A 14,457-nucleotide genomic window follows, 5' to 3' on the forward strand; every position below is an offset into this window, starting at 1 on the left:
AACATTCTTAAATGTACTCATTAATTCTCCATATATACAGCTGATATTCCTGCCTCATCTTCTCCAGATAGCAACAACGAAAAAAGCTGGAGGGGATCAGTGGAAAAAGAGTTTGCAGGCTCTGGATAACCTCTAGAACTGATATTCCTAAGTCTGAAGCAGATACTCTGTGGCTCTGCTACCTCTGAAACTGAGGTTGGCAAAGTCCAAAAGGTTAGTTTCACTGTCATAAATTGTTCCAAAGTCTGTAGACCTCTATAAAAAGCAATAAGACAAGAAATCTAATACGTTCAGGTAAATCCAGTATTTTTGAAGGCAGTCTGCCATAACATGCCTCCTTCAATTTTAAGCCATTCGCAGTGTTGCAGACACCAAAGGTCAAACCGTTAATGCAGATACTTCTCCTTATTCTTTCCCATTTCCACTACCACCGCAGACAAGAACACAGACCCTCATAAATTGCTCCCTGGACTACAGCGTCCGACTCATGACGAGTCTCCCTATGTCTGTTCTTCCCCTAACACCAAACTCTCCCAGGGAGTAGTCTCCAGTTATCTTCTAAGTAGACTTTTATGCTATTTTCCACTCAAACTATTAACTAGAAGAATTTGAGAATTGCTTGAAAATGATCTAATCCAACTTCCATTTGATATAAGGATTTTTTTCAGTAGTGCCTCTGAAAGATGCTTAAGTTCCGTGAAAGACGGGTAGCCAACTTCTTCCAAAATCCAAAATTTCACCTTCATAGTTAGTATTTTACTGCAAAGGTTATTTCTTATGTTTAGTTAAAAATCAATCTCCAGAAAGTTCCATTCTCTGAAACTTACTATAGTTGCATATTGCCTTTTAGATAAAATATCTCGAACAATATTGAAAAATTAGAAGGAAAAACGATCCTCATTGTTACAAGACAAAGAAGAAGAAATGCATATTGGAAAAAATTTTAAATGGTCATTAGTTGCAGGTATCATTATTGTCTAAGGAAAATCCCAAGGTGCCTATAAACAAACTAGGATAATTAATAAGTAAATTTAAGAAGATTTCTTTACAAGATAAATATTGAAAAAATCAATTCTAAATCAAAATGCCAACAAGAGTTTAAACAGAAAATTAAAATTTAAAAATATTTAAATAAAATCACTATATCAAAAACTAATGATGTACTGTATGGTGACTAACATAATGTAATAATAAATAAATAAAATACAATAAAATAAAATACCAAATAGAAAAAATTTGGAAAAAAATTTCAGACCTCTACACCAAAAACTTCAAAATTAGAAGTCTCAATAAATAAGGAAATATATCATGATCATAGATTAGAATTTTCACTCTTGTAAATATGGCAATTCTTTCCAAATTAATCTGTTCATTTTATGTGACCAGAATAAAATTTCTGATAGATTTTTTGGGGAAACTGAGAGACTAATTCCAAAACGTATTTAGAAATCTAAAGCATTGGGGCACCTGGGTGGTTCAGTCAGTTAAGCGTCTGTCTTTGGCTCAGGTCATGATCCCAAGGTCCTGGGATCCTGCCCTGCGTCAGGCTCCCTGATCAGCAGGGAGTCTACTTCTCCCTCTCCCTCTGTCCCACTCTTCTGCTCATGCTCTCTTTCTCTCTCAAATAAATAAATAAAATCTTAGAAAGAAAGAAAGAAAGAAAGAAAGAAAGAAAGAAAGAAAGAGAGAGAGAAAGAAATCTAAAGCATCAAGAATAGGCTAGCCAATCTTGAAGAAAAATAAGAATGATATGGAGGACTTTCACAACCACATATCATGACCTTTTATAAAGCTATACTAATTAAGGCAGTGTGTTATTGGCAAAAGAACAGACTAACAATGGAACAAAATAGATATTCCAGAAATAGGTCCTCACAAAGACATATAATTTACAGTAAGAGTGCCACTACAATGCAGAGGGGAAAAGACAGTAATTTCAATAAGTGGTGATGGATCTATTAAAGATTCAAGAAAAAAAAATGTTCTGGACTTCTACCTGATACCAAACACAAAAACCAATTCTAGCTTGATTAAAAATCTAAATTTGAAAATCAAACAATGCTTTTGGAGAAATATATAGGAATATATTTTTTAACTTTGGCGTAGGCAAGATTTTTAAATAGAATACAAAATACATATTAAAACTCTTAAAGTGGGTTATATTAAAATTAAGAACTACTTTTCATCAAAAGTCACCATTGGGTTAAAAGTCAATCACAGAGTAAGAGAAGATACTTAAAATTTATATATCCGATAAAAGATTTGTATCCAGAATACATATATGATTACCACAAAGCAATAAGAAAAATACGAACAGTCCAACAGAAAAAACTGGTTAAAAAATTGAAAAGACACTTCACAAATAGGATTATACATGTAGCCAAAAAGTAATATGAAAAGGTGTTTAACTTCATTAGTCATGTGGGATGTACACAGCATAGGGAATACAGTCAATAATTTTGTAATAATGGTGTATGGTAACTATACTTATCATGGTGAGCACTGTGTAATGTATGGAAATGTTGAATCACTAACTGTACACCTGAAACTAATACAACATAGTGTCAAATATACCTCAATATTAAAATTTTTAAGTTAAAATTACATTAAAATAAACAAAGAAAAAGGAGAAAACACCAAGAGTAGGTTAGGATGCAGAGTAATTGCTCTTATATACTGCTGGAGGGAGTGTAAATTGGTACAAACACTTTGAAAAACTATTTTGCAATATCACCAAAAGATAAACATGTATATATCCTATGAACTGGAAATTCCATTCTTATGTATCATTATTTGCATAGAATATAACTGCATACTTAATAACTCATGAAGAAGAACTATAGAAACCATTTAGAAACGATAGGAAATTTCAGTTGGCCAATTATATAATTAATTTGTCATGATTCAATATAATATAAATATAATTAAAATAAATAAATATAGACTAATCAGAAATAAAGAAGCACCAGTTAGAAAGTATAATGGATTGTATATACAATAGAAACTAAATATATGAAAGATCTAGGGGGGAAAAACCCTCATAATGCATATGTAATAAAATTGATATTACATATGCATAAAGAGAAAGAGAAACATAAAACATAAAACCCAGTTGAGGTATATACATAATAAGAAAGAGCTGAATTGGAGAGACTTCCTGTTTTCAGAATGGGAAGATGCAAAATTATTGAGATATCAATATTTCTTAAATTTAATCTAAAATTCAATGCAATCCTAATTAATATCCCACTAGGATATTATGGGATATAGAATGGAGAATACAGGGGAAAGAAATAAAATCTAAATATATACCTCCTTTCTGATAAAGTCGTAAGTTACAATTAAGCAGGGTTCAAATAGTTGATATTCTTGTGGTAGCTACTCAGGGAGAAAAATCTATGCTCTTTAGCACACATTCATTTGGGGGATCTGTTGCCAATACATGATTTTATTTTTGGTTTCTTGGGTGTTTTTGCTTGTTTCAGGTTTTTATTTAAATTCTAGTTAGTTAACATATAGGGTAAGATTGGTTTCAGGTGTGGAATTTAGTGATTTTAACACCAATTTTAGAAGGCTCTTGTTATAACAAGTCCCTGGAGTTATACAAGTGACTGACTCAGTCACCCATATGCGCTTGATGGCCTCTGTTCTCAAAGAATACATGGTTTAGCCCACAAACATCTCACCTTACCATGGCTAGCCTTGGAATCACACGTCAGACACATTTAGCAATGCTGGGAATTCCCCCTCGACTTTGGACTTGAGACCCCATGAGCCAACACTCGCTTAGTTCCTCCTCCTCTTCCCTTTACCTATCCTGCTTCCCCCACTTCCACAGTGTTCCTGTTTATTTTAATAAGGCAAGAAAGAAATGACTCCAAACAAATCAGAGGCCCACAATCCCCTCCACCACCACCCTCACCCCACTTCAGAAACTCATTTCATTTCAATAAAATCCAGCAGACCAACAGCAGGGAGCCCACTTATCTGACCTCTGTCACCACCTGGCCTGGAGCACAGTCTATCCTGTCTGATTCAGGGATCTCTGGGCACTCTGGAACAAATTCAGCCTCTGCATAGGAATTAAAGGGAAAAGTTGAGTATTCGTAGCGTAATAACAATTCCAGGAAGGAGGCAGGGACAGTTACAGACTTTCAGCCAATTCTCCAGTCAACGATTACCGGTAGCCGATATCTACATGTACACACAAGTGCTAAACACATTTGCCTTTTGTTTGGTTGGTTTTTATTGAGATATAATTCACATGCCATAAAATTCACCTTTTTAAAGTGTACAATTCAATGGCTTTCAGTATTTGACCAAGTTGTGCAACCAATCACCACTATCTAGTTCCAGAACATTTTCATCACCCCGAAAAGAAAGCATGAACCCATTAGTGGTCACTCCCCATCCCCCTCTTCTCTCAGTCCCTGACAAATGCTAATCTGCTTTCTGTCTCTGTGGATTTGCCTATTCTGAATATTTCATATAAATGCAATCATAAAGTATGTGGTCTTTGGTGTCTGGTTTCTTTCACGTGGTGTAATGTTCTCAAGGCTCATCTGTGTGGCAGCATGTAACAAGTACTTCATTCCCTTTTGTGGGTGAATCATAACCACGGTATGGATATAACCCTTTAAAAAATCCATTCCAAAGTTGATATACCTTTGGGTTGTTTCCACGTTTTGACTATTGCACAGAATTCTACAATGAACATTTACATACAGGTTTTTGTGTGAACATGTGTTTTGAAGTCTCTTGGTTATATATCTGGAAATGGCATTGCTAAGTAATATGGTTAACTCTATCTTTAAGTTTTGAGAAACTGCCAAGCTCTTTCCCAAAGGGACTGCACAATTTTACATCACTACTAGCAGTGTGTGAGGGTTCTAATTTTTCCACATCCTCAACACTTGTTATTGTCTGTCTTTTTCATGATAGACATTTTAGTGGGTGTGAAGAGTATTTGATTTTGACTCGCACTTCCCCAAAACTGATACTCAACAACTTTTCATGGCATATTGGCCATTTGTAGATCTTCTATGAAGAAATATCTGTTCAAATCCTGTGCTCACTTTAAAAACTGGATTATTTTTCTTTTTTGTTTTGAATTGTATGATTTCTTTATATATTCTGGATACAAGAATCAAATATGTCACTTGCAAATATGTTTTCCCATCGACTGTCTTTTAACTTCCTTGACAGTGTCCTTTAAAGCACAATTTTTTCTTTTTTTTTTTTTTAAAGATTTTTTATTTATTTATTCGACAGAGACAGAGACACCCAGCGAGAGAGGGAACACAAGCAGGGGGAGTGGGAGAGGAAGAAGCAGGCTCATAGTGGAGGAGCCTGATGTGGGGCTCGATCCCATAACGCCGGGATCATGCCCTGAGCCGAAGGCAGACGCTTAACGACTGAGCCACCCAGGCGCCCCTAAAGCACAATTTTTTCTTAAAAGTAAAATTTGCCTATTTTTTCTTTGGTTGTTATGGCTTCAGTGTTATATCAAAGACACCATTGCCTAACCCAAGGTCAAAATATTTATGTTTTCTTCTTAGAATTTTAGAGGTTCGGCTCTTACATTTCAAGTTTTGATCCATTTTGGGCTAATTGTCATATGTGATGTCAGATAGAGAGCCAGTATTATTTTTTTTTACACGTGGATATCCTGTTGTCCCACACATTTGGTTTTTGTTTATTTTTTGCTTTCCCCCCCCCCACTCACTTTCAGCTATCTGTGAGGTAAACTGGGATGATATTATTGTCCCCATTGAACAAAGACCTTCACTCAATATTGGTTATTTTTACTTTAGCTTTTGTCACCTTTGTGAGCCCCACCCCCATCCCTGCCACCCTGCAATGTAACATCAGAAGTAGGATCTGGTTTAGTAGGCTCCATGAGTCAGTCAACACCCAGAATTCCATTTGAAGCTTGAGTCAACAGTTAATGTGGGCATAATAGGTGCCCTTTAGAACCTTGTTTCTGTTCAAAAAAGACCTCAAAACAACTCTCCTACCTTTATGTCTCTATACTTGTTTGTATATATATTTAAATAAAAATTTATTTTAAAAAATGGGATTAAAGACTTAAATGTAAGACCCTTGATCCTTGGGATGCCTGGGTGGCTCAGTCAGTTAAGCATCTGCCTTCAGCTCAGGTCATGATCCCAGGGTCCTGGATCGAGTCCCCCATCGGGCTCCTTGCTCTGCAAGGAGCCTGCTTCTCCCTCTACTTGCCCCCTCCCCCTGCTTGTGCTCTTTCTCTCTCTCTCTGTCAAACAAATAAATAAAAAAAACAAAACAAAACAAAAAAAAAACCTAAACAAACCGTGAAACTCCTAGTAAAAGGCGTGTGAGAAACACTTCATGAAATTGGTCTTGGCAAGGATTTCTGGGATATGATACCAAAAGCACACACAACAAAAGCAAAAAACATCAGACTAAAAAGCTTCTGCACAACAAAGGAAACCATCAATAGAATGAAAAGGTAACATAAAGGATGGGAGAAAATATTTGCAAACCATCTATCTGAAAATGGGCAAAATTCTAAAATAGATAAGGAATGCCTACAACACAATAGTAAAAACAAACAAAAAGAATCTGATTTAAAAATGGGCAAAAGACTTCCATAAGCATATATCTAGAGACACACAAATGGCCAGCAGAAAAGAAGCTCAATGTCACTAATCATCAGGGAAATTTAAATCAAAACCACAACTAGATATCACCTCACATCTTAGGATGACTATTATTAAAAAAAAAAAAGGTAAGTGTTGGTGAGAATGTGGAACAATTGGAACCCTTGTATACTAATGGTGGGAATGATGCAAATTGGTGCAGCCACTATGGAAAATAGTACAGAGGTTCCTCAAAAAATTAAAAATAGAACCACCATATGATCCCGCAATCCCACACTGGATATTTACCCTAATATTTATTCAAGGAATTCAAAGAATTGAAGTCAAAACTTCAAAGAGATACTAGCATTCTCATGTTGACTGCAGTGCTATCCACAAATAACCAAGATGTGTGTCCATCCACCAATGAATGGATAAAGAAAATGCGGTATGTGTACATATAACAGAATGTTAATCAGCTGTAAAATAAGGAAGGAAATCTGGTCATTTCCAATGACATGGATGAACCTGGAAGACACCATGGTGAGTGAAATAAGCTGGTTGCAGAAGGACAGATGCTGCATGATTCCATTTATATGAGGTATTTAAAATAGTCAAATTCACAGATGCAAAGCCTTGAATGATAGTTGCCAGGGCCAAGGGGAGGAGGAAATGGGGAGCTGTTAATCAACATGTATAAAGTTTCAGTTATGCTAGATGAATGAGTTCTATGGATCTGATGTGCAACATCCTGCCTACAAAGAAAGATACCATCTTGTACACTTAAGAATCTATTAAGAGGGTAGACCTCATGTTAAGTGTTCTTACCACAATAAAACAAAATTAAATTTTAAAAAAACCCTCCTTTTCAACTCATGGAAGCATATCTTCGAAAAGCATCTTGAAAGAAGTGCAATATATATAGAACAGGTGAAATTGGAATTGACTACTCTGCATGAATTAGAGTGTGGTTTTGGGTAAATGTAGGTGTGAAGATCTAGTTTTATGTTAACTAAAAGAAACTACTTATTCACGTACATTGGATAGTAATCTCACGGGACTTGTTACCCAAAGTTTAATAGGGAAAAAATAGCAATAGGCTAAAAATAGTTTATATCAATGGTTTTCATATATCCTTTTTCAAAGACAATTGTTCTTAGAAAGCACCCTAATATTTGCTGGGAGAGTGGTGAAGAGAGATTGAATAAGTAGGATTCTGCTGTTAGGACAATTTCTTTTCAATGCATACTTAATCTACATGTATAGAGTGAGCTTTAGCAAGCAAAATAAACTTCAAATTCTGTTTTAATTAGGGATAGATTTTTATATTACACACTATTATTTTATTATTTAGAGTATCATGTGCATGGAGGAGAAAGCATTCTGTTGGATGTTTCTGTGTGAGAGAGAACAGTTTTGAAGGTATTGATGAAGAAATGATAGCTATTTCAATCAGAATATGGGCTGGAGGCTAATTGTAATTGATATATTGAAGCCAAGTTAATCAACTTGCTGCAAGCCGATTTCCTTTTCCATAATGTAGTGGGATTGGGCACTGTTACCTCAACTGTTCTTTCTCACTGAAGGCTCTACTACTTCATGACTGGATTGAAGGACAAAACTCTGATGAGCCTAATTTTGCATCTTGTTAAAATTTCATCAAATAGGACTTGGGAGACCCTGAATGTCACTGGCATTCAAGGTCTTGTTGCAGAAAAAGAATACTTGTCTTTCGCAGATTGACTGAAATCGGTTGTGGATGTGGATTTTGAATGATGCAATGTAGTGCCATGCTGAAGAGCAAAGGAACATAACCCTTCCAACCCCAAAGCCACAAGCATCTTCCTTACCTTCATCTTTCTGAAACACAAAAAACATCAAGAAGATATCTAAGGCCAGTACAGTTAGGAAGAAGATGATCAGAAGGACTTCCAATACACTGAGTTTCTTTGCCATCTAGATGGAGACAGATAATGAGATTTAAGCAAACCACAGAGCTCCATCAATCCAAAAGGACAGGCAACATGATTAGAATGTGAACTCATCTGCAAGATGACTTGATTACAAGCATTCCTCCTGACATAATCCAGAGAATACTGGTTTCCACTCATCATAATGTTTACAATTAACTCGAGTCTGTGCATCCAACACCCCTAGAGCCCTTTCCCTTTTTGTCTGCAGAGGGATTGAGTATTGTCCAAGGAAAGAATATTTCAGACATAAAGAACCGGAAGTAGAGAGGGAGGAGTGGAACAGAATACAAGAAGAGATGAGGGGTTGAGGTGCCTCACAAAGCCCTTTTAGGTGCCACTTTGATCCTCACACCCTCCCTGGGTAGTAGAGTGGAGAGTACACTCAGGGAGGGAGAAAGTAACAAAACCTGAATCCTAGTCTTATTCCAATTCTCATGCCATGATGGCAAGGTGTTTAGTTATTTAGAAGTGACTAATCCTGCTGAGACTCTGGTAACAAAAGTGAACCTAATCCTGATCTCCAGCACAAGGCTTGCTAGCATGGTCACAGAACACACACCCATATAAATCTGGTCACTCACTGAAGCCTTGCCGTTCATGCATACATAGACTCAAGCTTTAAAATATTTGGTGTATTGGTGTGTGTAGTGAACTGGGAACCAAAGAATGTTCATTCTCGTCCTGGCTTGTATACCAACAGGTGGGCATTTTAGCAATTTGGATATTCATTTGTTCATCTCCAGAAGTCAGATTCTGGAGGCATTCCCAGGCTTCTGCTCTAATTGTAGCAAATCTCACATTATACATATGCCTCACAACCCCATGACTGCCTGCACCATGTCATTCCTTGACTAACTCTCCACCTTCACTCTTCCCACCACCCCTGAACATTGGTTACTCCCTAGAACTTATCACCCTCCAGAATTGCTCCATTTCTGAACTCTTAGCCTCTACTTCCTACTTACTGGGCAGAAGCCCACCCCCTTTTACCCTCTCATGGCATTGTTTCTGTATTCTTTGATCACATTGAGGCTTCTGTTCTGTTCCACTCCTTCTTAATCTCTTAGTCCCTCCTGGCCTCTTGGTTATTATCCTTCCCTGACGTAGTCCTCAACAGCTATTTTTTTCTCTCATCTTCCTTGCTCTCTCATCTGCTAACTGAATCCATACAATGAAACCATTGATCCAAACTTCTGCCTTCCGGGTTTATGCACTCAGCCAACATAGATGCCACTGGGTTCATAATCTGACAAATATACTGGGCCTTCAAGCTGACTGACAGTCTTACCACCTTCTCTCATTTTTTACAGGAGAAATTTCAAACATTGATCCTTCATTTTAAGCCCCAACCTTTGTCACCTACACTGCTACTCTCAGCCAATATCGTCTCCAATGTCACAAACAAAACAACTATTTTGCAGAAGCTATTTCATCTCCCTGCTTCTCAACCCAAACTTTTCTATAAAAATTATCTAGGTAAATTCTTATTTTTTCTCTTCTCTTTTGAAGAGTTTTCCCTCCTCTTGTCTAAGTATAACACTTGTATCTATTCTGTAGATTTCACACACTGTGAATTTCTCAAAAATCTGTTCCACCAATTATCCTTCCTCTTCCTTGCATTATCAACCTCTCCATCTGAATGTGCTCTTTCCCCTCAAAAGTATATCCCAAGTCACCCTAAACTCCGGTGATGATTCTGTGTCCATCTCTAGGTATACCGTTATAACTTTCTTTTTCCTCTTATAGCTAACTTTACAAAAAGATATGGCACACTGTCTGCATTACCTTCCTCGTACGTTACTGGCATGGCTTCTGTTTCTTGCATTCCACTGAAACTTCCCCTGCCAAGGTCACCAGCGATTTAGCTGCTGAATACAATGGGCACTCTCTTAATCACCCAGCACTATCAAGCACTCCCTCTTTAAATTTCTCCGTGTTTGGACGCCTTGATTATCATTTAATCTTGGTTTTCAGCCAGTTTTCTGGCTCCTCTTCAATTTTCTTTTAGGTCCATTTCATTAAATATTGATATTCCCTATATTTTCAACATAGGTCCACCATCCTCTCTCTTTAGCAAGCCCCACCACTCATATGACTTCATATAACACCTGAGGGCAGTGCAATTATTTCTAGCCCAGAGATTCAGATTTATGCATGCAGATGCCTATTACATACCTCACCTGGATGTCCCATAAATGTAACCAAATTTGACATGTTTGAACACGTGTTCACCGCCCCCCACACCGCAGTCCTAACTTCCACCAATTCTGCCCAATCGGCCTTTCCTCAATAATTGATATTTCGAGGAACAGAATCACAATTTCGTTAAAAAATTTACATAACTTTTTTGACTCCTGTTTTTCTTGCTGTTCTCACAGCCAGTCTACCAGTTCAGTTAGACTCCTTCCCCAGTATCTTTCAGATTTGTTTCTTCCTCTCCATCCCTACTGGAAATGCTTTAGTCAGCTTGAACTGCGACCACAGCTTCCCCACTCGCTCCCTGGTTCCAATCTGCAGATGGATTATTCTTTCTACTGCACAAACAGGGTTATTTGGTTTTCCTATATTCAGGTCCTTAGTGGTTCCCCAAATAAAATACAAACCCTTTAGCTTTGTTATCAAAGGTCTTCATGACATCTCCTATGCCCACGTGGCCTGCCTCTTCTCTCCCCTATGTTCCAGCCATAACAAACCAACAACTGTGTTGTAATAATCTATGAATCCACGTGAACAAAGAATTTTTTTAAAACTCCTTTAACTTTGCACTCCTGCTCTTCTCAGCCCTGGCCGAATGCCATGACCATTTCTATAAGTATTTCCATATGCGTATAGTTTCACTTTTTGATTGAGGCAGCCTTTTGGTTAATGTGTAATAAGCCGAGTAAAAAAAGCACCTTAATTTTGAAATGGGGGTAAGAAGCAAGGATCTACAGATAATTTGCCAAGGGAGGGGGGAGTTAGGATTGGAGTTTGAGATTGAAGTTGGAGTGTATTAACTATTTTTTCCTATTAGCCTAAATCTATCAGGTGTCTCTCCTCTAAATTATTCAAAGGTTTACTCTAATCCCCTTAAGATATATATATAATATACAATATTATATTCCTATGATACCCCTACATCAAAGTTGACCTGGCAGGCATTATGATTCCCATTTTATGTTAATGTTAAGGGATTTTACCTAAACATGGTTAGTGGAAAAACTGAAGCAAACACTGAGGCTCTACTTCTTAAACTAGTCTTTGAGTATTTGCACTCTCTCTAAAATGTCTCCTAGACTTCAGAGCTTACAGATCCAGAGGCTGGATCTCCAATGGTAGAATTTCAGGCAGTGAAAGAAGTCTGAGGGACCAACCTCATATGCTTGCCATACCTGACTTCCTTATTTCTACACACAGCCCATGACTCACTACCACAGCCAACATACTGTCTGTCACTCAGCTTCCCTTCTCCAAGCATTGTGTCTCTCCATGAGGAGACTTTCCTTCCCAGCCTCTACAAACCCAAAGCAGCTACCTCTTCCAAATCTCCTGAATCCTCCCGGGGTGGGGAGCAGGCTCAACACCCGTGGCTCAGGAAGTTCCAGAAGACTCTGGGGACAGCCCCAGGCATTTTCCTGCCACAGGAACTATTGCCATTCTGGCAGAGAGCAGGTAGATGGGGATTCATAAAGGTGGGAAGTCTCTCCTACTTAGAAACCCTCCCTACTCAGAGCCACTTTCCTTTATCAAACACAATTTTAGAATAATTAAAATCCAGGTTATTATTAAAGACCTTGATGGTCATATACCATTTCCCTCTCTGCCCCAAGAAATGCATCTACTGTCTTCCCAATCCATGTCGCTTTCAGCTACCTTCCAGAAGTATCCTGTTAATCCTTTCCTTGTCTTCTCCCAGTGAGAGACGAACATCTTGCACTCCACCCTCCCCATCTGTTACACACACACCCCTCCTGTCCAGTCAGCCTGTGACTCCATGCGCTATCTCATCCCCACTCCTCACAATCTCTGGAAAAGGAAGAAAATATCAGGTCCAAAAGAAGAGTGTGAGTTGTCCAGATCATTTAGCAGAGCAGACAGGGACATTTAAAAGAAAAAAAGATGGGGCGCCTGGGTGGCGCAGTTGTTAAGTGTCTGCCTTCGGCTCAGGATGTGATCCCAGAGTCCTGGGATCGAGCCCCACATCAGGCTCCTCTGCTGGGAGCCTGCTTCTTCCTCTCCCACTCCCACTGCCTGTGTTCTCTCTCTCACTGGCTGTCTCTCTCTGTCAAATAAATAAATTAATTAAATCTTAAAAAAAAGAAAGAAAATACTAAAAAAAAAAAAAGAAAAAGAAAAAAAGAACACAACTTATTCAAAGCACCACATGCATGGAGAAAAGTACTCACCTCATAGCCGTATCCCCTTATTTGCTGTGTCTATCCCTCAGTGGTTCTTGAGGAACACTGAGCAAAGGTGACAAGGCTGATGGAGCCAGCTTTTGCCAGGATTGATTTATTGCCCTATAAATTTGACGGTGATTGGAGGAGAGAAGCACATTTTCCAGATAACCATAAAAGGGCCCTTGCTTTCCTTGTAACTTAGAGAAAGCTCCATTTGTTAATAAAAGAGGAAGGTGGGGTTTTATTCTAATAGTTATGCTTCTTCTGTGTTCCTGTTCCTATCCAATTACTTTGCTTGTCACACTACATTATATTTGCTTGTCTGTCCATGTGGCCTAAAGAGCTCAGGGAGCTGGCCATCTTCAGTCGCACCTGCATTTCCTGTGCTTAGCATTTTGTTCAATATCTGTAGCTTTAAATATACAGCTATTTGTTGAATAAGTAAATGAGAAAATGAAGAGCTCTTGCTTGGTTCACCCACATTGTTTCCTTTTCCATTTTGTCTCCCAAAGTTCTCTCGAATAACTCAACTTTCCATTAATTTAAATAAGCATTCCCACCAATTAGTCTCAATAAATTAAGCAACATCCAAGTAGACATTATAATCTTAAAGTGAGAAGACACCTCTACTAGAAATTTGTCATGCTCTTTGACTGTTTGGCACCTTTAAAAAAACTTCTAATATTTAAGGAACTTTCCACCTTGGGAGTTCTGCCCACCCCGTCCCCCCCAAGTAAGAGGCTAGAAATTCTCTTTCACAATCTCCCTTTCAGCCAAGCTAGAGGCAGGTGGTCTGTGCTCTGCCAATGAGAGATGCGCCTGTGGAATCCAGGATGGTGAAGAGACATTGTTGCAGAGGCAGCAGGGACTGGGGACCTAGCGGCATCATATGCTCAGTATTGGGGGTACAAGCTGCCGGACATGTGCTAAGGGCCATGGCAGGGGAACCTCCCACAAGGTAATCAGGCTGTTGTACCTAGCCACATAGCTTACAAACCTGACACTCTAGGCCTCTTGGAGTTTCAATGAGTCACTAATACCTTTCAAGATTCTTTTTTGTTCTTAAGCTAGCTAAAGTGTGTTACTTTCATATTGAAATATAACTCACATGCCGTGACATTCACCGTTGCAAAGTATATAGTTCAGTGGTTTTTAGTATATTCACAGAGTTTTGCAATTATCTATCTAATTCCAGAACATTTTCATCATTCCAAAAGAAAGCCATCATTCATTCATGGTCCCTCCTCATTCTCCTCTCCCCAGTCCCTGCAACCACTAATCCACTTCCTATCTTTATGGATTTGTCTATTCTGAACATTTTATATAGGATCATACAATATGCAGCCAGTTATGTTTGGCTTCTTCCACTTGGCACAATGTTTTCAAAATTCAACCAAATTGTTGTTTTAGGCACCCTCAGTTATCAGTGCTTTATTCCTTTTTATGGCTGGATGGTATGCATTACATCAATACATTACGTTTTGCTTA

At 38.2% G+C, this 14,457-nt stretch overlaps 1 protein-coding gene across 1 annotated transcript in view; it reads right to left on the minus strand.

Moving 5' to 3' along the window:
* Window positions 1-8,573, minus strand: part of MGAM2 (maltase-glucoamylase 2 (putative)) — an 86,801-nt gene extending 78,228 nt beyond the window's left edge. Inside the window, exons 1-2 of the mRNA XM_087860774.1 lie at window positions 8,468-8,573; window positions 3,993-4,072 (exon numbers count right to left, since the gene is read on the minus strand). Of these exons, the coding sequence (XP_087716900.1) occupies window positions 3,993-4,072; window positions 8,468-8,573 (186 nt within the window). The remainder of the gene's footprint in view (window positions 1-3,992; window positions 4,073-8,467) is intronic.
* Window positions 8,574-14,457: the final 5,884 nt, after the last annotated feature.

The sequence above is a fragment of the Ursus americanus genome, chromosome 3 (genome assembly GCF_024610735.1).
Source record: "Ursus americanus isolate L20-20 chromosome 3, mUrsAme1.1.p, whole genome shotgun sequence".
NCBI lineage: Eukaryota > Metazoa > Chordata > Mammalia > Carnivora > Ursidae > Ursus > Ursus americanus.